Source organism: Nipponia nippon, unplaced genomic scaffold (genome assembly GCF_047370975.1).
Source record: "Nipponia nippon isolate SJK-2023a ecotype South Korea unplaced genomic scaffold, ASM4737097v1 scaffold_7, whole genome shotgun sequence".
Taxonomy (NCBI): domain Eukaryota; kingdom Metazoa; phylum Chordata; class Aves; order Pelecaniformes; family Threskiornithidae; genus Nipponia; species Nipponia nippon.
The window spans coordinates 10,122,515-10,147,126 of NW_028262391.1; the positions used below are offsets into that span (position 1 = coordinate 10,122,515).

The 24,612-nt window shown below is 42.9% G+C and overlaps 2 protein-coding genes across 10 annotated transcripts in view; one reads left to right on the forward strand and one right to left on the reverse strand.

The window, feature by feature from the left end:
• The window catches only part of MED12L (mediator complex subunit 12L), a 177,710-nt gene that overhangs the window by 91,224 nt on the left and 61,874 nt on the right, over nt 1-24,612 (reverse strand). The gene's annotated exons all lie outside the window — the stretch shown is intronic.
• On the forward strand, nt 9,474-19,067 carry P2RY14 (purinergic receptor P2Y14). Of its 3 annotated transcripts, none has more exons than XM_087740812.1 (3): nt 9,474-9,521; nt 15,561-15,651; nt 17,172-18,877. In XM_087740812.1, exon 3 carries the CDS (start codon nt 17,190-17,192, stop codon nt 18,189-18,191), a length of 1,002 nt encoding a protein of 333 aa, XP_087596938.1. In that variant the 5' UTR covers nt 9,474-9,521; nt 15,561-15,651; nt 17,172-17,189; the 3' UTR covers nt 18,192-18,877. The 3 variants fall into 3 exon arrangements, with proteins under 3 accessions (XP_087596938.1, XP_087596939.1, XP_087596940.1); XM_087740813.1 differs by lacking the exon at nt 9,474-9,521 and adding an exon at nt 9,917-9,958; XM_087740814.1 differs by lacking the exon at nt 9,474-9,521 and adding an exon at nt 13,602-15,181 and having other exon boundaries at nt 17,172-19,067.

A 24,612-nucleotide genomic window follows, 5' to 3' on the forward strand; every position in this document is an offset into this window, starting at 1 on the left:
TAAAAATATTTATCTTGTTCATCCTGCTTTTATCAATTCACAGAGCTTGGCCACAGATATAATACAATCTATGTGTTTTCACATTGAGTAGGATTGGAAGCTCTGATTACTTCATTAGAGGGTTTTGATAACAGGGCACAGACCTATAAGCAGGTTAGTAGTCTTATATTGCCTATATATGGCAATGGTCTGGTGGTGTAAGATCCTTCATTTAGAAGAAAACAAGTCTGAACCCGTCAGCCACATTGCTGTTATCAAAGGCTTCAGAGCTGCCACCCCAACTTGCACTTCTGTCAGCAGACACACGAAGAACCAAATCACCACCGCCACCACCAGCCCTTTCAGTCACCAGATATGCTCTGATACGGCATCAGTTTTCTCCCATCTCTGCCTATGAATCTGTATTCTCTGGTTCTGATACAGAAGTCCACCAGCAGGACCATAAAAAAAGGTTTCCTTTCATAGGCACTGAGCTCAGACAAAAAGTTCAAATGATTTTCTTAATAAAACAATGGCTAAACCAGCAGAAGTGAATTTGGGGGGAAGAAAAAGACTTGTAGGCTAAAGGTAAAACACATTATCAGTTTGTTCTTAAGCCACCAAAAGTATATGATATACAGCAGGGGTCTCCTGCCAATCATGCTCACTGTTTGCTTTCTAACCCTTTGGAAATAGCAGCTGTATCTTTAGATCCTTAAAATATTAAATTTGGCTGGCATTTTGGAAAAATATCCATGTTTGCATAACAAAGCGACCCTTCAGTTTGCCCTGCTGTCTAGAGTCATTCCAACGTGCTGAAACTGTACACAGAGCTGAGACATCCTACTCGCCCTTTAAGCTCTTAATCCTCTGCCCTGGACAACCGCGTACTTCTCTCGGAAGCATGCAAAAAATTATCTGTGCTGCAATGTTTAATCCATCACAGAATGGCAGCTTACACTTGAAAACATTGCATTTCTCCTTCTTTTGGGACATACTCATGGAGAGCTGCACGCTTCAATCTTTTACTGGAGGCAGCATTGTGACTTACGTACTTAGTTCTAGTTTAACAATTCTAACAAGTTTTAACCAAGAATGACATTTCAAACCAAAAAGTACAGCCATACCATTAGGCAATCCTACAATGACATAATATTCAAAATATAAAGTATGAAAGTCATTTCCAAAGTTGCTCACCCTTGGATCCTGTTACCTTTCAGCATATTACCATTTTTAAAACAATTTCATACCAATGGCCATGAAGCATGAACTGCCCGCTGCATCATGAGACCCGCACAACTTTTCAGAGAGAAACCAAATAGCATCCACACATTTTAGCACTTCGACTGGTGTTCGAAATGACTTTGCCTGCTTAGAATTGACTTCTCTTTCCAATATACATTGGCTACTCGTGATCTTCAGAGAGGAAGACGAGTAACACTTCACTTCTGGTCCCCCAGCAAGTGCTGTTCTGCTTCTATTGCTCAAAAACTCTGCGGCAGCCAGAGCTTGCTGCAGCTTCTCTGCACGGGAGCAGCACCGAGGCCCGCTGCTGGCACAGCCCTCCAGCCTGATCCGCAGGAGAGAAGCAACTGCTCCGAGCGCACCAGGTATGTCCTTCCCTAGGATCAGCTAAATGGGAAAGAGCATTCTCTTACCTTGGGCTTATATCTGCATTGTGTGTTCTTTAAATTAAAATTCCACCCCAACTGAAGTCTTGGTAACTATTTCCATTATAAGCCATTTTTAAGTTATACATATTAGCACCGGCTTGTTCACAGGGGCTTCCATGTTTCATTTTGTGACTTCCCCTTTCCTGTTGAAGAAGCTAACAAGCTTTGCAAAAAATATATATGTAAATAAGATCCTGGATCCATCAGGGCAATAAAACATCCTGGTTCCATGCACAGCCTGGAGCTCTGGATGTCTATAAACCAGTGAATGCTTTACAGTGACAGCACCACCAGAGTGGGCACCACTCTATCTGCCTTCCTTATTATTATTTGCTTCCTAAGCAATGACTCCTGACCACCATAAAAACTGATTTCTGAGTTAATTCATATATTGGTTTGAGTTAGTTCAGCAATTTTATGTTTCTATCAGAACGTGATCAAGTTTTAAATAATCAAGAGACTAGATTTTGGACAAAAAGAGTGTTGTGAGCATATTAAATATATATGTCTGTTTTACCCCTACATCTATATAAAACTACTCACACACATAGCCTTTTGATAAACTCCACTGCCAATAGCCTGCTAGAACTATACAGTGGAAACACTCTCTTCAAATCAAGTAACAAACTTGATAATACATGAAGCGTTTTGTTTAGTTTCTGTTGTGTTTCAAGTACAATGATAGTCATCAGAAGCCCCAAACAATAAACTAAACGGGAAAATAATACAACAGATAAAAGTGAAGTGAGAGGGAGAAAGGAGATGTCACTAACCAGACTGAACACAGGATGACTATTTAAAGCCACTGGAACAGCTTTGAACATTTAACATGAAAAGGTGCATTTTGAGTGTTGTTTTTAAGCTTTTCCTCCATTACCTCAGTACATTAAACACACATACAAAATTGTGTTCTTCACTCACTATTAAAGGCAAACACGGTTATCTCTATTTCCTTCCGGGCAATAAAGTTAGTGAGTTGCAGCATTAAACTGCAAGCCTGAGCAGCAGGGTCAATTTATTTTAACATACTTTGGGTTCAACTCCCCAGAAATATTTTGCAAAGCACAGAAAACAACCCTTGACTTTGCAAGAACTAAAGGGCAACTTTTGACTTCAACCTAAAGATATTTCCCCTTCAGGAAGAATGAATTTAAGATTCCATTCAAAAGCAGGCTGTGTTTAACAATTTTTCCGTACTCTCATTCTGGGGATGCAATTACATTACATAAGTAGAGCCAAACAAAAATTGTTCTAAAAACATCTCATGAAGTTTCAGTGGGTATTACTCTGAAAAAGCCATGGGATTAGGAACAGTGACTAGGGATTAACATGAAGCCTGCTTGTGCAGAGAACAGGCGTGCGATGTTCCTTGGAGTGTCGGGCTCTGGTATTCACTGTGTCACTAAAAAGCCAAGCAGCAAACCAGGACCCCCATTAATGCAAATGGTGGAAATCAACTGCGGCATCAATCTGCTTACATTGTTATTCTGAGTTACTCCATATAAACAATTTACATAATATTCTACAGTAGTCATAAATATAGCGCTAGTATTGTTTTCTTCAGAGAAACCAAGTCAGTACAAAACTACAGTTTGTTAAACATTCACTCACCCAACATCAACCCCACAAGTGCTTACTTCCAGAACTCCATTACGCAAAGTTGAAAAAGAGGGCCAGGCAGCAGTAATTTGCAATGCACGTGTTGTTCAATGTATCTTTACACTCAGCTGAGAAGTAACAGCCAGCCCTGCCATATGCCCAGTACACAAGACAGCTTTCTTTTAATGTTATCAGGGTTGACAAGAACAAGATGCTTCACTTTCTGTTTCAAAGCATTCTCTGGTTTTTTTTCTTGGGGGGAGACGGGGAAGTGCAGCAGCAGGGGGAGGGATGGGAAAGGATATCCAAACAACTATGATCCAAACTAAGTGATATATCTACTTTACAACATCAAAGCCCCATTTCTAGGCTGCACGAGAGCAACTTGTGATCTGACATGAGACCCTAGGAAAGGAACTGAGTATTAGAAAGCACTGAGAACCCCTTTTAATTTAAGCAAGCTGGAATTTTTTAAGTCAGACTCTCAATTCGAATCGAGCCTTTCAAATAGGGAATAACAAACATGCAATCAAAACTGACCTACAATTTGCTTCATACTGGAGATCAACTCCAGCTCTCTGCTTCAGCTCTGCTTGCCCTGGCATCAGTGTGTACTACGGTCACACTCTGTCCACGTGCTTTCATTAAGAGCCAAAAGTATCTAAAACACAAGTTCTGTCCCACTGACAAACAAACACCTCGCGACTGATGACAACAGTCATAACCGGAGATGACAACTGCGTAGGACTTAGTGCTTTAGTACACACAGAATTGGCAGTTCCCATTTACAGTCTCGCAGTCTCAAAGCCTGGTCTTGATATGACTGCAGGGATTTCATGTGTACCTACGCTCCTACCTGCCGCAAAGCCAGAGACTAACAGTCTACCATTCATAAAAATCAGGAGGTTTCTCCATGAAGAAACACCTTTCTCGGAAGAGTACACCCACAGCACTGGTCATTTCAGTTCTGTGCAGACTCAGAGGCTTACAGGATCAGTTAATCAGCGTGTTAGGGCAGATGGCAAGGAAGATGACACTGCACTGCTGAGATGATTGCCAAATGTGACATTTCCAGGAAACCTCCGGTTAGTAAAGAAAATTAAAGTGTAAACCTAACAGGCAAATCCCCTGATGGTGTAAGACATTTAATGCACAACAGCTCTGAGCACCAACAGATAATTTCATGGACTTTCCAATTAAGATGCTGCAGAGCACAGAGTCTGGGTCTGTGGATTTTATGACTCTAAAAAAGGAAGTTTGCAGGCGAAGCACGGAGGAAGTTTACTGTTCTTATTTATAATAAAAGGACAACAGAATCCCATGACTGAAAGTTTCCGTAGCTGTTTCCATCGAAAAGGAAAGACAACACACAACTATGTACAGAACTCAAGTGTGTCTGTTTCCTAATGGTCGCTTGGTTATTACCTTGAGGAGTGCTTATTCACCAATGGCATCCCAGAGAAAACTGAGATCATCTCTCTTTCATATTCAGATGAAGACATAAGCGTGATGCATTTCTCCCTCTAACCAGAGCAGTGAGACTGCACAGAAAACCAGTCCTGGGATGGGACCAGGCAGAGGAAAAGGGCAGCTCCTGCTCTGCAGAAGCAGGGAGCTCACCTGCGGCAAGATGGGATGGCCAGGTCCGAGCCCCACCTTCCCCGAGGCAGGAATACTGCAAGGTCAGCGTAAGCACTCCGGATCACTCGCCTGTGCTCACATCCACCTTAGCTAGGAGAGGTCTATAGATCTAAAAATAACAAATGACTGAGTCATTCAGGGATGGAGGCCTATGATTGGACTGTACATCAGCTAACCAGCCCAAGAAAGAACATTATGCTTCAGAAAAACATAAAAGAGAAATTGGTCTGCATGCAGAGAACAGCTAGATCTAGCTCAAGCTTTCTGTACCCAGGAGCAGGGCGCAGCTCTGCACATCTACACCTCCTGGCATGAACCGAGCACACCTGCAGTAAGCCTGAGACGCTCTAACACTGGCAATGCAGATGTGGCAGAAGAGACTTCTGCTCTCACACACGTACAAGTACCATTAATGAGCCCTGGACATGCTGAACTGTAAGAGCCATCTCCAGAAAACCAAGCAATTCTTCTGGCAGGAGTCCCACTTCCACACCACATCACTACCTTCAGGTCCAACACGGTGCACAGTCACCTCTGCTGCTGAGGGAAAGCACATTAAGTGGTTTTGGGGCACTTTGGGGAAACTGGAAAATAAAAAATTTGGGGGTAGAAGTAACACACTAAACAACAGTGCTTCCTCCCCACTCTGCCTATGAAACAAAAGGCCCCTGCAGCATAACTGCAGCGGCAGGGACTGCTGCAGCCTAACAGCTTTGACCCCTTTGCAACAAGTCTGTTGCGATAACAGACTTGCAGTCTCCCTCGGAAATCCTGATGTCTTGCTTAGATCTGCTTTGTAACCACCTCCTCAGCTTCTCTTCAAGCAGAAGCATAGGGTAAAAGTACACCAAAAAAAAAAAAAGTTAAAAAAACTGCTATTGCAGTTCACAGGAGACTGGAGAAAGCAGCCTGCGTGCTGGTGCCTTTGGAAAACAGCCAGGCAGGAGGGTGTGGAGAAGAACACAGAAAAAAGCTCGCCATTCTGCACAGGTAATTACAGCTGAAAGACACCTGGAAAAGCTGGCTACCAGCCTGGGCTATGTTCTGGACTTCACTGCCGGTTTGCTTTGAGGTGCTCAGTCTTCAAATAAGAATTTTAGTTTTGTTGCGTGGCATTTTACTCTACCAGAGCCCAGTCCTTCAGTGAAAAGTTTGCTGTATTAGCCTGCAGGAAAGACTATTTCTGTCGCCCAAAGGCTGGTAGTCCAATCCAAATTGTTGGCTGCAAGCTCAAGTCCTGATTTTCTGATGAATCAGCAAAAAAGAGTTTCATCTCTTTCCTAAACACTCAATCGCTTGAAGCAATGGGAATAACTTTTGAATGTTTAAGCTATATTCTCACTGCTCAAATTTTCCCTTTTGCTAGGTCTTTGAACGATGGCCTCCTTCAACAGAAAGTTTGGGGTGCTGCACATACAGTGAGAACTGCCCTTGAGAGGGAGAGATTTAATTGAGGTTGGTGGACAATTTTGCTTTGCCAAGAAGTTTCTCTTATCCTTTTTTTTGTGTTTCTCTCTCAAACTCACTTGTCTTGGCAGACTGCACTTTTCTTCCTCTTCTGCAAGGATTTCATCTGGACACAAATGGAACATTACTTATTTTAATTTTAGGCTTAGATGAGGAAGCTGTTGGAAAAAGTTTGTTGTGGGTCACACTCTGAAAGTTGACCTTGGTCCCAAAAGGGATATCGAAGCTTCTGCTGCTGTTTCTGGTGAGAGGAAAAACAAGAAAAAAAACAAAGAAAGGGTTTTTTTAGAATTAATTACAAACTGTCTCAGAGGGCCAGAGGTTTTTAAAGCATTTGTGATCAGCTAAAGCCTTATCTGATCCATTTCTCTTGTCCTTGCTTCAAAAAATGACAATAGGGTGGATGGAAAGAGATGAAGTTTGGCTGACTGGGTGCCTTCTGGGGAGCACCTGAAAAGCCTTGTGCATCATCCTGCCTGGTCCTCTGCTGGCTGCAGAAGGTCAGCCAGAGGAGAGGCAAACGGGGCACGTCTGCCCTTGGACTGGTAGTGCAGTCTCTCAAGGAGATGGTGGCACCCGTGCCCCAATGGGAGTGGAGCCAGGACGCCTGCCTGAGCGCAGGCTGGGAACAGCAGCGTTTCCCCTCGCAGAGCTCTGTTCCCGTTGCACGGCCAACGGCCTAACCTACCTCCAAACCTGCACAAAGCCCAGGTCCACCACCACGGGACCACAGACCAGCTGTAAAGAAGAAATAGCTCGTGCTGCTGCCACCAACTCATGTCTTACAGCATGAAACTGGGCTCCCAGCTCACAGGCGTGATTCCTCTCTAGCTGATTTCCACATTGAGAATGAGAACAGAAACAGAATGCACATTTTTCCGAAACATGCTTCAGTTAAAATAATACCTCATGATGAACAGGAGAAGGAACAGGCTTCTCCAGGCCTCCCTGCCCTGCTTGAAACCCTCACCGACACATTGAGCCTCGGTAAGGGAACATGTCCCAGCAACAGCAGTTCAACAGGCCCCCTGCCATCCTCAGCAAAACCCAGCCAGTCTGGCAAAGTGCTCAAAGCAATGCGGCTCCTCCCGGCTGCTCCCAGCCCATGCCTGCAGTGCCAGGCACCGGAGCAGAGCAGGAGGATGGTCTCCATCGAGCCTCCCCCAGGAGAGAAAAGAAAGGGCCCGAGTGGGATGTAGGCACACGAGGACGCTAGACATGCACATGTGTGTGCACACACACGCATGGGAGCAGCTGGCACCAGGAACGAAGCAGGGCAGGTCACACTGGGCAGGTGTGCTGGAGGGGTTATGCTCGTGAGATGGGTGCAGGGCAAGCAGAAAAGAGTAAAGGGATATGCAAGTGCTCCTCTAAGCCTTCCCAGGACACTGGGTGATCATCCTTCAAGAGGAGGGTTAAAACTTGCAACCTCTGGCACTCACTAAATCTTCCTAAGCTACAAGTTTAACCCTCTCTTCTCCCAAGGCATGTGAAGAGCTATGACTCTTTAGGGCAGACAGATCTCCTTCAATTTCCTTGGAGTTGAAAGCTGACGGTATGAGGTGTGACACACAAAGTCCATGGGACATGAATCCTAAAGCTACAGCCCATGGGGCAGACGTAGTGCAACAGGGCCCACAGAAGTGGTGCCAGCGAAGCAGGCTGTTATCGGCAGGATCCCCACAGGAGCTGCGGCAGCTCGAGGAGACGGCCCAAAGAGGAAGGAGCCTAGTGCCAGGCACCTGAGAGGGGACCAGGGCATGCCCCTGCCTCTGACACCCAAGGCAGAAACTGAAACCAAACTTTGACATCACAGCACCTGCCTACCAGACCCACAGAACTCGGATTCAGATTCTCAGAAAGGCTGAACGCTCACACTGCTGCAGAAATGGAATATAAGGCAGGTTAAAAACTGTCAATGAAGCGAACATCCAAACTCATCACCCAAAAGCAATGAATAATTGACCATTGTGGCTTTGATCTGGGAGTCTCAGAAATAAGAGAGGGACAAGAGTACTTATTGTAATGTAAAGACAATTTTGTCTCTGAAGATACCCCCTTATTTCACTGAGAAAGATACAATGACATTTGGAGGAAGGAAGGGACTACGGGTTCAGGTTAACACGCACCGGCTCTGAGTAAAGGATGAGTACACGGCAGCAATGCATTAGCAGAAGGTACATTCGTCTATGCCTTTGGGCCCCTTCTTGTAAGGGGATAAACACTCATAGAAGGAAAGTCCATGAGAAAATTGTGTATTTAATGGAAAGCTTGGGTTACGCACTGCAAAGCAGAGCTCAAGTCATGTACTAAATGTTTATTAACACTAATATACACAACTTACATATTTCACTTTGTTTAAAACAAACATATAAACCTCAATTTCTCTCCCTAAACCTCAAATCTCTCTCAGAATATACTGCTTTCCCAGATTCATAGAAAAGATAGCTTTTCCATTACCACACAGTTCCTCAATTTTTGTGCTTGATTTCAAAGCCTCTCAGTAAACGTATGGGAAGAACAGGAAGGGGGGAAGACAGACAGGTGATTAAGGTGAAAAGAAAAGAAAAAGAAAAAAAGAAGAAAAAGAAAAAAGCCATACACCAAAGATTCATCATCTATCCCAAGTGGTAAGTCTCTCAGCCTTTGAGCATGCCCTGAGCAACCACAACGTAACCCCGTGCACTCCAGTTCAGAACACTGCCATTAACAAAAACAGAAGCTATCAGGGTAGTAAGGTTTACAGAAAAGGTCGCAGCTAAGCCTGGGAACAGTTTAAGAAAAGAAAACACCAGCCTTTAACTTAAGATCGCTTACTGCTTTGCCAACTGCACAAATGTGTCTTTCTTGAAACCAGTTCAACGCTGATCTTCATGGAAGTATGTGTATCTTCATGGAAGTATGTGTAAGTACACGAAAATAGCCCTGACCATCCGCAGCATTTGAGATCTCAACCACATTTGGCCAAGCAGCAAGGCACGACTCACCAGCTCTCCAGCTTCCTGCCTGTGGAGATACAGCACACTCTGAACCACTATCACCACCGAAGCAGATAATGAAGATAATACTGCAAAGTATTTGCTTAAAGAACTAAAGCCTATCCAGCTGCGAAGGAGCAGCCAATGGGTAAAGCAGAGCAGACAGAAGACTGCACTCCAGCCAGTAAGTAACAGAATCGGCTGCAGCCTACACAGCTTTTACGGTGTTTTATATTGTAAGGCAGTTGTAAAGGGCTTATTCTGTAAATCTGTTCCACAGCTGAAGAGGGACCACACATGCGATTTTATACTTCTTTCCAGGTGAAAGACTCTGCCTTGTCATTTCATTCATTACCTTACCAATGCTCTCAAACATTCTCTTTTATTTTTTAAATAACTACCAGTGCAGTTTGTTTTGTGGTTTTTTTTTTTAATTGACAAGTAAGGTGAACAGGAAATCATCCAGGCATTATGCAAACCACAAACAAATTACTTAAAACACAAATGAGCAGTCATAACTGCAAATAAATACAGAAAGCCAGGGCAGACAAACTCCCACACCTATTAGTCTGAGACATGGAACAGCCTCAATCTACGCCACCAAAGACTGCGGATCTACAGGTAAGGATTGCTCTGTATTGTGTATCTTAGCAAAAGATATTGTTCTTAAGCAACTACTTTTGATTTAATTTATGACTGAGGAAACATAACTATGTAAAACTCATAGTTTAAAACATCAGAAAATAGAATTAAAAATCAAATATTTAAGTGACAAATGTTACTATTAAAATAGAATATTAAAGGGAACAATTTCTTTATTTGAGCCACATTTTACTTCTTTTAAATACTTAGTTTTAGGACAATAAAACTACTAATCATTAAAATGTTTTATTGACATATTCATACTAGAATAATTCCAAATTTGATGGGACAGTTGCTTCTAAAAGCTGGTCTGTTTAATCCTCTAATATCAAATCATAAACTGATGATTCCTAATACCCTGGTCCTAACTTTTCCTCTTACATCCACTACTCCCTAATTCAGATACTATAACTGATGAGAGATAGGAAGGATCTCGGTGGGGGTTTTTTGAAACTTAATTAAAAAAAAATGGACTATTTGGGTTAGATCTGAAAACGATCCTACATGCGAACAGCTCAAATCATTGCCCAGTTTCAGTATGAATATCAGGGTTTACACAGATACTTCACAGACTCTAATCTTTTAATGGTAAAAAGTTGTGGGTTTAGAATAATTTAGACCCTTGTCTAAAAATCAGAAATACAATTAGAATGAAAAATTTAACTTATCAGGAAAATCAGGCTGTTAAATTTCAGATTTCAAAAGTAGCATAGGGTCTCCTGGACAATAAGAAGAAATGAAATGATTACCGGTGGGTTTTGCAAGACAGAAATAAAATTCTGCCCTTGAGGTGTCCTCACGCTGCAAGCAAAACGAGCTTACCCTGCCCTTCAAAGAGCCTGCTATTTTAACAAGAAATAAACAATCTTATCTACATCTGCTCTTTATACACGTTGGCTCCCCTCACTCACTTTGTCCTTCAGAACACCAGAAATTAATCATGCACGCCAAGAAAACATCACGTATGATCTAATTGCTTGTAATAACTTTGGTCAGGAAAATCTGTTACAAAATGCTGTCAATGCTAAACGCTGTCTGCGCTAACTGGTGCCATTTTACGTGGCACACTTTCTCCTGCCAAGCTAGCAGCAGTAAGTCTTTTGCTTAAGTTTTGCTTGTGCAGAAGCGACGGGCGGGAGGGTGACACGCGAAGCGCGTGGCCGTCGGTGCCGCCGGAGCACCCTGCGGCCGAGCAGAGGCGAGCCCAGCTGGCAGGCGTGGGGCTGGCGGGGCCCTGCACCTCCCCGCGCCCCCTCACTCACCTAAGTCACCCGCACCCCTGCCTCCTGCCAGGGCGCCGCAGTACACTACGCTGATTCGATCGAACCTGGGGATAAAAACATTCATTTTCCTCATGACTGGATTACCTGAAAATGTCAGCTTGCAACAGGTTTTGATTTTTTTGAAGGGTGAGCAGATGGAGAGCAGAGGAAGGAAGGAGGGGAGCCAGCAGAACAAAAGCTCAGTGCTCAGATCTGCATTAGTTTTAGAAACAGATGTTTTGTATCCAACTGGAAATGAGAATTCACTCACAATCATAAAAAAGTTACGACTTTTTACTGCAATACTGCGTACTTCTGAAAGGTGTTAATGGGACTCCTCTCGGCCCGGTCACTGGCAGGAAACATTTGTAGTGCACTGAACTTACAAGCTTGGGAATTGTTTTTGCAAATATAAAGTATGAGAAACACAGATACAATCATTAATTCATAAGGATTTATGAATATTGGCTGTGTTACACAAAAAAGCTCAAATCTTCATGCACACCCCCCCCCCCCCCCCCCCCCAAGAATTATACAACCAACCAAAAGAATACAGGCAGCCAGGGGCAAATATAGTCCCAACAAAGAGATGTCACAAAAGATGTCATGGCTTTATTCCATGTTTTTTGTTAAAATAACATTTTAAAGGTTAGATGATATTGCCAATTTCTTCCAAACTGAACAAGTTAACTGCTCCCTTCAGTTAAGAGATGAGGAAGAAAAGACAATCCAGGCTAGGAGCTGCTGCTACCCTGTGCAAAGCCAAGGGCTGCAGACGGATGCAGTGGCGGTCAGGGTGCTGCCACCCGGCCAGGTGGCACGGGGTCCCTGCCTACCAGGTCCTTCAAAGGGCTGCAGTCCCTGCACAGGCATTAGTGATGCTACGTGGGCACACTGGCAGAAGGGGTGACTTTGTAGGGTTTGGGGATGAGATGCACACAGGAGGAAGATGATGGTACACAAGACAGGCAGTTCACAAGACGAGACAGCACCATCAGGACTGGCACACGATCTTAAGAAAGCCCCAAAGGAAAGCATTCTGAGTCGGAAGAGGTCTGAGTCCAGTTTTTTCTTTGATTCATCCCACGTTCAGGAAGTCAGGAGTTTGTAAATAAAATATCCTAGCATGAAAAAATACCTCCCTCTATCACTGATTGCTACCTCCTCACTAGAATATCCTGAATTTTGCCTTTTTGGATCAAAAGTGAGAAGTACTGTTAAGGTGTAAAGAGCTGTTTACACTTCTGTTCTTCCCCGCACTAACCATAGCTGCACACAGGACATACCCACAGCATCTCACCAAGGCTCGCCTGGGTCGGCAGGAGCCACTGCTACCCATGGGGATGCAGCAGCAGCAACCTTCACGGGACACACGGCCTTTCTCAGCTGCTTTCACAGGGGACACTACTCTCACCGGCACTCTGAGCAGCCGTCTGAGTAGAACCATGGCTCACGCAGTCCTCTGTCTTCTCGCACCAGATGTGAGTGGTCTTGAAAGCAAGAGCTGGAAGGCAGAGCAGCAAGGAATCGACACCCTCTAGAAGTTACTGCCACACTTACCCATACCCCTTTTCTCTGAGCCGTGCCAGGGGAAGCGGGCACTGAGCACCACCACGTGTGATGCTATCTCACAGTTACTCAGTTACTACTTCCTGCGACAGGAATGCTGGTTTCTTTTTTCTGTCATCCTAATTTGGCTATTCATCCCATTTTCCTCCACTACATTCTATGCATCTATGACAAAACAAGAACAAGTACCACCCAATACGCCATTTTAAAGGGCTGAAATAGTACATAGTGTATTTTGCATACTTTTATTCTCTTAAGTATTGAAATCCAGACATTGCCTTATGACAAATGTTATAATAAGAACAGAAAAATAACGAAATCTTAGTCTCTTGGCAAACTTGCAAGAAGTCAAATGTACCAACATATCTCCACAGTCACTGCAAAAAAATGCCTTCCAAAGGAGACCAGCAATTCCAACCATGGACCCTGAACGTCTCCACCCTGGCACCTACCCCCCACCGGCTGCCAGCTCGGGCACCTTTGTGGAGATGCAGAAAGGGAGCAGACCAGCCCTGAGCACGCACCGGCTGAGAAATGCCCAGGCGACTGGAGGAGACAGCTTTCTCTTGGACAGCCCCTGCCAGCTCTGAGCCCCCTCAGATGCCCCCCCGGAACACCCAGCTGAGCACCCTCAGAGAGCAACCCGGAGAATGGAGAGACAGGATCCCACTGCCTGCAAATCACAGCCAGCAGGCCCGGCTTTTATTTCCCGCTCTTGGTCCGGCTCCTAACGAACAAGTGAGCACCTCCACCCTTTTAAGCCCCCCAAGGAGACCCACGGCAGCCTGCCCTGATGGTTTCCCACCAGCAGCCACCCATGGGCTCTGCTCAGAGCAGCAGCTCCAGAGAGCGGGGCCAGCAGCTCGTACCGTGGTGGCCAGGGACACACATCCGAACTGGGGGCTGCTTTCTGACTGGATTACACCAGCGTGGCCAGGACTGCAAGTTCAGATCACTACTGATATTCCTACCACATTAGAAAGAAAAGCTTAAAAAAAAAGATTCTTCTTTTAGCACAACTCAGCACAATTCACAATTGCTGTGTTTTGTGTGTTACACTTCCTCTTTCTCTAGATTTCTCCTAACATCAGAGATAACATCTGGCTTGATCTTCTTCCCTGATAAACTCCATTTTGCAGTTCAAAGATTTCTGGGGACAGTGACCACTGTCAACAATTCCTGACCCAGTAATTGCATTGCATATTTATTTATCAAGCAGCTGCATTAATTTCCATAAATAGCTAAAACGTACACTCAGTACTACAGAACCTTCATTATATTCAGAGTAAAAAACAAAACAAAACACAACTTGTAAATATTATTCTTACGTTCAGTAAAGCAGCCATGAACTTTGAAATTTGACAGCCAAGTTACAGAAGTCAAGAAAAAGTGCCTTAATCATACTGGAAGGGTTACAAATGATAGCATAAGTGTTTGAATACTGAAGGAACTAAGCATCTCTAATGGTTTATGCAGCTTTCCTTTTGTGTATTTTGCCAAGACAACATGATTTGCAAACTGAGAAAGTTCAAAACTTTTATATGTTTTACCAAATCAATCTTGTTAATTTGGTGAATCAAGTTTGGTGGTTTTGTACAGCTAGTTGATATTATTTGCATAGAATAAATATACTTTATGCTGGATCAAGCATTTGAACATGAAATGCTGCTCCAGTATGAAAGGCTATTCTCACATACAAATCACAAATTGCTGGATGCTAATACAAACCCTCCAACACAGGCCAGCAAATAGCAGTGGTTATGCAGCAGGAAAAAAACAAAGCAAAACAAAACCAGCAACATTTTAAGAATTGAGGGGGAAAAAGAAAAAAAAAGAAGAATCCTTAAGCTTAGTCATCACCTCAAGTAGCATTTGGACAAAAAGGTCCTAAATTGACCCGCCAGTTAATATCAAATGAGGAATATTCACAGTTTCCAGATGAACCCCAACATGGAATGAGAGGTGAATATCTATGCTCATTTCAAGCCGCACATCACTTGGTGGAGCCACTGCAAGTTCTCACGTTCTCCCGAAAGAAGAGGATGTTCTCATTATGAAGGTTTATGGGCAGCTTGAACAAGAACGCAACCACAACAAGCATGAAAGGGCAGCTCCTCTATAAAGTGGAAGCTTGCCTTCTGCCAGCTACATGCAACCCATTTCTGCAATCCACAAATCAGCAGAGGAGTGCAGCCATCGCGGTGGCTGTGGCTACAAGGATCCAGAAGCACCAAGCAGCTGCATGAAGGCCATTCTGCCAGACTGATTCTTTACCAGTGCACAAGAGTTAGACCTCGTGGTACCACATTGCTGTAATTCCTACAGGATCCACACTGGGATGCACGACTGATGGAGGGAACAGGCTAGCGAGGTGACAGTGTTCACTATCAATGCTGAAATATTCAGAGCAGTAGGGACAAGGCCTTTTGGAAAGAGTTGAGTGTGTGATTAGGTGACAAAAAGAACAGATAAAATTGATCATGAACACAAATGACGTGATGCACGGCAGGGGGAACACAAAAGCCTCTAGCCTTACCCATGCAGTGATGGGCTCTAGGTTGAACATGACTGCTCTATGACTCAGTCCCTAACCAATTTTGAAGTCCTGCTGAAAGATCTGAAGACTTGTCTGCAGTACTGATGGTCTAAACAGGCGTTGCACTGTGGGAACCCCTCAGCGCCGCAGAATTACACTGCCCTACGTTATGACACACAACTCTAACAACTGTATTTTCCTGTCTCTCACATAGGTCTCCCAGCAAGAGAAGAGGCCCTGTGCCTGGGAATGGAAGGTGCTCTAGACCCTTAACAAAAAGCACCACAGCAGTCAAATCAAGAAGGGTAAGGAAAAGCCATTGATATTGAAAGATTTACAGAGTCTAGCTTGGACTTTGGCAGTGGGAAGAGAACAGTTTTCAGATACAGCGTGTTACCATCTTAAATAAAAACACCAATCGTTATTGGTGCTTCCCAGTTGTCTGAGTGGATAGTTGAAGGACACAGAGGGAAAAGTGGAGATCCTTCTAGTTTTAGCAATATCACCCCAAATCTTACTCATTTTCACCTCCTAATCCTAACACACATATTCACATGGTAGTTACATTATAACACTTTCTCTCCACACCATCTTTTTCCTTTAAAAACCCAACCAAACAAGAACAAATGTCTTGATGACTACAGCTTAAACATAAAGATAGGATGGCAGGTCTTCTTATGGGAGAACTACCAGGAAGAGATTAACTGCAGGCTTTGGGTGTGAACACGGGTAACACCTGCTCCATTGCTCCACTTATCCATCCAAGTCCCAGAACAGCACCTAAGCTGGTCAGCCTTTACAGTGTCTGCAAAAGAGATACAGAAAACAATATACCAAAGGAAACAGTTTTACCTATTTAAAAGAAAATTTCCATTTCTAGTTATTGCAAGGTTGCATTCAGGTTCCAGTCTGCTACACAGAGGCATCAGCTACCGACTCTGAATTGTGGCAATAAGGAATTTTTTATTTTCTAAAATATAGGGTGGATTTTTTTCCCAGCTCCATGGCACATGTTTTCCAGTTGCCTAGGTTTTCATTTGCCAAATACAGCAGCATTGTATCTATATCTGTTCTGCCCTCCCTACAGAGGATAATCCACCCCCATAAACATTCTGTCAAAGAAAAGCAGACAGCAGATATGATCTCTTCTTGGAGATCCTCTAAAATTTAAATCTGAATGACTTGAGAGGACAGCTCTAGCTTCTACATTATGCTAACACACACACACACGCTCCTGTATCTCGTGCTACTAGAAGTTTAAAGCAAACTGTGCTAGCTGCACATAAGGTTTTCTTTCAAGTGAACATTAGAAAATACTGGCATACACTAGATATTTCCATGCCTGACTAACAGAGGAGTGTTTTCTATGCCTGTATACAAAACAGAACACTTGTACAAGGAATATTCATATCCCTCACATGCCTTCTGGTAAACCAGTGCTAAAAATACCTACTGGTCCTTAAGGGTTAATGAGATGTACTTAGAGTCACAAAGTCACTGTGGCTCAGTCCCCCTCCTAGTTTGCAGCACACAGGCTTATACCCACAGAAAAGGGGGAGCACAGGGCTTGAAGGCAATGGATTAAAGTCAAACAGAGAAGCAAATGGATTCTCTGTTCAAAACAGCAGTATGCCCTTGAACATCATCAGAATGAGATGGCACCATTTGGAAAATACTTACTACGCATCCCTGCTGGAAACGATAATGTGGTGATTTCTGAGAAGTATGCCAAGTTTATTTTGAAGTAAGAGTAGAAATCTTATACTAATTAATGGAAAGCATAGCACCATTTTATCTTATTGAGATAATTTTTCTCTGCTTCTAGGAACAAAGATATTAAAAGATGTTCAACTCCAGCACAAACTCCTCAGGAAACAACTGCAGTCACAGCACAGTAATAACTAGGACAGTCATTCCCCTGGTCTACTGTTTCATTTTCATAGTAGGACTCTTGCTGAACAGCGTGGCAGCATGGGTCTTTCTGTATGTTTCTAGCAAAAAGAGTTTTATTGTCTATCTCAAAAACATCGTTGTTGCCGATCTCCTAATGAGCTTGACATTTCCTTTCAAAATTCTTGCCGATTCAGAAATTGCATCTCCGCAGCTCAACATGTTTGTGTGCAGATACTCTGCTGTTGTTTTTTATGCAAGCATGTATATTGGGATAACATTTTTTGGCCTCATAAGTTTCGACAGATACTACAAAATTGTAAAGCCTTTATTCACCTCCTTTGTTCACACGGTTAACTACAGTAAGGTGGTCTCTATAATCATGTGGTTATCGTTAATACTGATATCATTTCCAAATATGATTTTAACTAATGAAATCACTAAAGAAAATTATTCCAGAAAATGTATAGGTCTTAAAAGCGAGCTTGGCAGACAGTGGCACAAGGCATCAAGTTATATTTGCACAGGGATATTCTGGGTTGTTTTTCTTCTGCTAATAATTTTTTACACTTCTATATCAAAAAAAATATATAGCTCTTATAAAAAATTCAGAAAGAACTCAGATGCGACCAAGAGAAAAACCAGCCGTAATATATTCAGTATCATGTTTGTTTTTGTCATTTGCTTTGTACCCTATCACATCTGCAGAATACCATACACTCTAAGTCAAACTAGCTCACAATTCAACTGCCAGTCAAAAAAAACCCTGTTCTATGCAAAGGAGTTTACTCTTGTCCTGTCTGCTGCAAATGTGTGCCTTGATCCCATTATTTATTTTTATCTCTGCCTACCCTTTAAAGAAAAGCTGTATGAAAAACTGCATCTCACGCTGAAAACTTCAAGTGAGGTTGAAATTTCCAAATCCAGAAAATCAAATACACTTGAGAAAGTATAAACATAATGTAGGTTCAGGTCTGTAAAATAATGCACGTTTCAGAAAGTTATTCAAGAATTCAAGTCTCAAAGAAACTGAACAGATGAGAACCAGCAATAACACAGAAAAAAAGGTTTCGGCATAAAATACCAAGTGATGTTTCTCTGTATAAAAACATTATTGCATGTTGCCAATATATTTACTACGTGCTATTTCAGCTGATGCTATGATTGCATTATGGTGTGATTCGATCTATCTGGATGTCAAAAAAAGAGAGAGGAATAACTGGAACAACACATTCTGGAGCTCTAGGCCATGGTTCTCCAAACAGATTATCCAACAGACCCAATAATCAAACTGATTTGCTGTTGTTTCTCACGAAGCCAGGCACAACACACACAACGGTCAACAAACCAGCCTGAAGGGCCTGGGAACAGCTGACAGCTCCACCTCGGCTGGAGCAGACCCCTCAGAAGCAATATGATGAAGTTCAGCACAAGTGTCTCTGATTTGGCCTCCACCAGCCCATAAAAGAGGACTGAGACCCTGAGGGGAAGCTCTCTCATGTATTTACCACCTCACAAAGCAAAGCGTTGAAGGCAATATGCAGCTTAAGGAAGGACTCTATTCCAACAACTGAGGAAAAAGAAAAGATTTAAAAGAAAAAAAAAAAAAAAACCATATCAAATCCTCAAAGATCTGCACAGAACCTGAAAAATCCTTGGTAAAATTTATATATTTTTATATATATTGTGTGTATATATATATATATGATTTCTTAAGGGAAACATTCTATAAAATTAAGAATTAAACATGATTATTTGCCACCTTTAGGTACCAAATATCAGAGTACCAAGTATCAGAGTATCAAGTATCAGATTTGTTGGTTTTCCTATGCTTTTGGCACGATGATAAAGCACTTCTCTCTGTATAAAGGTAATAGCTGAAAGCCACCAACCTTCTATATATAAATATAATCTCTTTTTTAACTGTATTTTTCAGTGCAGCCTTTTTTTTTTAATTTATTTTATCGTTGTACAGGGAAAACACACTAGTGCATAAAGTACCCACAAAAGCTTTCAGGCAACAGCTCTGGAAGCTGAATGCTTTCATTTTACTTAACAAAGAAGATATAGGAACAGAAATGACACATGCTTCACCTTTCAGCTGCTGTGTTTCATTTTAGTCCTTACAGATAATCTCTCAGGGTGAAAGATTTTTAAAGATACGGTCTTTGAACCTTCTCCAAGGCTGTGGGTAACTTCTCGTGGTCCGAGACCACTGATCTACAGTAACAGTATTCTACCATCACAGAGGATTATATTTAAACTAAAGGACCGGACAGCTCTTTAAACTGCCTGCTGAGTTTAAACACACGTTTGTGGAGCATATTTACCTCCATTTATTTCCCGCTTGCCTGAAGAGTGGTCCACCCCAAACCCACAAAGCAGCCAGCACCCGACACCTGGGGGAGGCCTGGATGTCCATCTGACAGGAGGGGCTGGGGGTACCCTCAGCCCAAATCAGCCTTTAGGGACTACAGGAGAAAGTTGCGGTTTAGGTGTGTTTTTTAAGGAAAATACATAAAAGATTATTTATATGGCTCTTTCAGAGCTCCTTGACTCTTGTCAAACTGAGGCTTCGCAGGCTGTTCCCTCCAAGCAAGGGAAATAGTCTGCAGGGGAAGGGAATCTGTTGCTTTGTGGGAGATGTTTTGTCATTTATGGCAAAAACATTTAGTTCCTTACATAGCATGGCTTGGTATTTGCCTACATAAATCTAAATAATTGCGGCTGTGAAAGCAGAGTGGCATACAGAGAGGAAAATACTTCCACAATATATATTTGTCTAACTTCTTAATTACTTTGCAAGCTTTGAAAAAAAATACTTATACTGTAAAATTGTTTCCTCACTCCACCAGATTACTGATATTAGAACAACAAAAATCTACATAAGGCACCCAGGGCAAAGTATGCTGACCAACACACTTTTGAAAAAGGGGTACTAAATTTCTAGCTTTTCGTTCACTTTGAACTGGGATGGAAAGGTATGGGGCCTTTTTTTTTTTCCTGCACTGGGTAAGTTAATTCTTTCACACCTTCCCCAGCGCATCATGCCGCAGATAAACCTAGCCAGCTCCTCAGACACCCAGAAGTCATGCAGTCACACTAAGTACCAGCTCTTGCCTTTTCAACCTACCACCTGGAGGAACTTCCCTAAAATTCTTGCAGTGAGAGTTATGGGTAACCCAGAGCTACACAAGGTTCCCGTTCGATGGCCACCCAGTCCCCAGCTGCAGCTCACCCTCCTGACTCCCCCCATTGCGCTGCAGGAACAAGAAGCTGGGTTTGGTCTGTTTATTCTTTGGAGAGCTAGGTTATTCACCTGGACCTGGAATCTCTTGCAAAGGTGTGGTGCCCCTGGGAAGAGCAAGGGTGCATCACAGGCTGCTGAGAGACATCAAACACACGTTTGCACAGAAAAGTTGTCATGCTCATACATTTCAGCCTCTCTCCCCCAAGCATGGTGGAGTTCCTGGTCATCCCTTTGCAAGGAAACACTGTTCTGCTGTTCAAAACCTTGAGATAGCACCCAGGTAGAGCGGCAAAAATCTGCTTCAAAAAGCCCATGAACGTCTCACATTTTAAACGATGCATCACCTCATAAACCTGCCCTAGCCCTTAGCGATACCGCACAGCTATCTACCCAGAAGCCATCTCAGCATTACACTGGACAAACGACAATGCTGCAGTTACTGTGGAATGGGTTATTTATGCTAATATTGTGGTGTAAGGCTTCAAAATGGACCATTTTCTCTGCCACTGATAGAGCATAGCAATTTTTCAGGAAAAGAGCTAAACCTAGCAAATGGAAATCCTTCCCCCAAACACTATTTCAGGAGAGAAAGCTCACTCCACAACTGCCTCAACATATAAAAAAAATCCTGGTTGTGCAGAAATCAGCAATAAGACTCTCACGGAGTATAATTTTGCAGGATGTCATCTCAAAAAAATTCTCTCTATTGTAAAAAAACAACAAAAACAACTCAAAGAGGGGGCAGATGCCACTTTAATCTACCTAAGAAGGCCACACAGTCACAACCAGCAGATATAAGAGCACCCCTTGTATTTGCTAACTGTAACACAGAAGGGATGGGAAGGAAGGGCTACCTTCCTTCTGCCAACACCCTCACACATATTCTCCCATCTCACTGCAATAAGTAAGTTTTCTATTATTTTTATGAGAGCATCTTCATTAGCACATCTAATAATCATCACTTTAGGGCACTGCATATCTGTAAAACACTGTTCAAACAATTAAAACTAAACACTGATAATTGATGGAAGGCAAGAGGGCAGGCTAAGGAGCTACTTGCTATTTGACAGTAGGCAGGTGTGCTCTGCTGGCTGCTGATGACGTTGATCCCCAGGACGTGGTTATCTACCCGCAGTATCTGGAGTTCACAAGCACAGCGGATCCTCCCTCTCTGACAGGTTCAGTGACACAGGCTGCACTGAACACATCTTACCTCCTTATGCTCTGAAATAAATATGGAAATCTTTTTTTTCTTCATCAGAAATAGTCATTTCTGCTCAGAATTCATAACTACCCTGTGCCAAGATCACTCATACAATGCAGATATTACAATGGAATACAAAATTTTAATCTGTCAGCGAAAGTCATGAAAAGCGGTAAGAGAAAATACTAAACTTGCTAGTTTGTACATGACAAAAAACTTCTTGCCTACGTGAGTAAAGGATGGCAAAGACCCCACTCAAATATTGCTCCTCAAAGACATACCTCAATACCAAAACAGGGACTGTGACAGCCACGCACAGAAAAACTCTCTCAGAACTAATTTGTACCATCTGCTCATTACTGTGCCTCTGGCGTTGATTTTGAATACTTCTCTCGCAATTGAAGATAAGCTGAAAGAAAATCAACTGTTTGTAAGTGTTTTTTAGGTTTTTTGCCTGTCTACCATCACGTAAATTATACAAAATCATGATAAAAACAGGGTTTCCCATCAGTTCTCTATCATACATGGACTGCAGAATTTCCACACATGCACATCTGTCTGGCTTGTACAGGCACATAAGCACACACTGAAGAAATCAAAACCTCAATCTCAAAATTAAATCTCAAACTTTTGGTGCCTTTAACAGCACCTTTCTACAGAGGAAAGCCCAGGAGAGCCACATCCCTCATGCAAGTAATCCACCCCAAAACATTCTCCAACACAGCCATCGCAGCCAACTCCTGAACACATCTCTGGAGATCTGCCCACGGGAGACAGCATCACTGCCTGGACCAGGAGGAGGAACCACCACCAGGGCTCTGCCGGTGCCTCCCTCCCACCGGGGGCTGAAGGCGGAGGAGAAAACACAAGGTAGCATCTCCTGGGGGAACCATCAGCCAACCTGAGCACTAGCACACCCCGAGCGTGTGCTGGGGATGTCATGCGTTCATTACACAAACTACGTTCACCCCTAACGAGCAGAGCCCGGCCAGGCAGACACCTGCTCTCCCACACCCTGGGCCGCGCTGTCCCGCGCAGCCCCAACACTCCCACGCACGATGCTGCGACCTAACATCTGACAGCTTCAAAAAGAGTCAAACCCCAGGCAAGGAGAACCCACAAGGGCTCCGAGGTACATCCAAACTCACTCTCCATCCATACTGGCTACTCTCACCCCCTTCCCCTTTTCCCAGCTCCTCTGCATCCCCAGTGGGTAACCTAGCCCGCAGCCTTCAGGGGTGAGTCCTAGCTCTCTCTCCTCTGTGATGCCAGAGTCCGGGGCTCCCCCTTCCCAGGGGCACCGCTCGGAGCCAGCGGCGGGTGCTTGGCTCGACTACACCTGCAGCAGAGGGTGCTCGGAAGGAAAAAAAAAAAAAAAAAAAAACCAAAAAAAACAGTTAAAGCCTACTAACAGCAGAGCTCCAGAAAGCCTCTAGAAACTTTTTCTGGATGTGAAACCTTTGAATATGCAAAATGTGGAGAGGTATTGGAAGTGACCCTGACACAAGGACCACCTACATAAATCTTTGGTATGTCTAATTCAAAACACAAGGCTCCTGATGCTCTTTTAAAGGTCATCAGATTTAGGGTTTTTTTTTTTAAGGTTTAGATGTTATTTTTCCTACCTTTGTTCTCAGAAATGATTTAATCATTCTGGCTGAATTCCCACCCACACCAGCACCCCTTCCCTTCCTTGCACCACCCCCCAATCCCAGGAGTCAGCCTAAGCAGGCATGCATCATGGAAAATTTGAAATCAAAAATTCAGCAAAGTTTAAATCACCAAAATAGAGTTTTATGATGAGAAGTGCTCAGCAACTTTAATTACATCAAAAACTACCATCTGCATCTGTAATTTATGAACTAAAATGGCCTTTTAAATTAGACATATAGACAGGGGAAGAGGATGACACTGAACCACAATAAAAACAGAAGTACGACTCAGTAGACTCACATTCTCATGTTTCTTCTCCTCCCGAAACACTTCTGTAGGAAGTGTAGACCATTTTTCAGTAAAGGTTTACCTAACCATCACCTTGTCTTTTTAGACCTGGAAAAGTTTTCTGAGTTGTAAACTGACTCTACAGAAAAGGGGAGACACAAACACACACACACGAGGAAAAAACTGACTGAATGCTACACTTCAAGTTTAAAAAAAAAAAATAAAAGAGAAAAATACAAGTATGGAAAGATCAGTTTTGCGCGATGAGCATAACACCATAAAACTAGTCCATGTTTGCTCAAAACCAAACAGGATCATTCCAGATTATGAAGCTTTACAACTATTTCGACAAATATGGTCTGAACTTTAAGCTTATGACTAAACTTAAAACCAGACATTCTTAATTTGTTCTTCACAGAGCTCTGGTACGTGATTTTTAAATTCCTGTGGATTCTCAACTACAACAAAGTTCTAACGTTTTGGGGTTTCAGTATTGTTGTCAGTACCTCAGCCCCCTAGCTTGGTGTTAGACTGTTTTGTCCTGGTTTTAAAAGAAAAAAAAAAAAAAAAGCTTAATTATAAACATTTCTCCTATATCCCTAATGTGTCATTTTTATTTTTAATAGTGCTTGGCAAATGTCCAAAGGTTTAGAATTTTAATTGCTATCAGTAGAATCCCTATGTGCCTTTAAATCTACAAATTAGGTTGCAACTCTGGAAAAAACCTGGAATTTCATGCAGGAATATTATAATGAATGAGGGCCAACTACATTGCAAAAGCCTGACTCCAGATAGATTTTAAATGTAAGGCACATGGGGGGGGAGGAGTTTCAGATTTTTAAAAACAAAAGCAAAGAAACAGCCACTGATGTCACACATCTACAGCCCCAGGTCAAGAATCGGGGACTAACCTGATGACGTTTTAGAAACTGCATGGAAAAGCCCACATGCTGGGGCTGACCAAACCATACATGTCTCGTC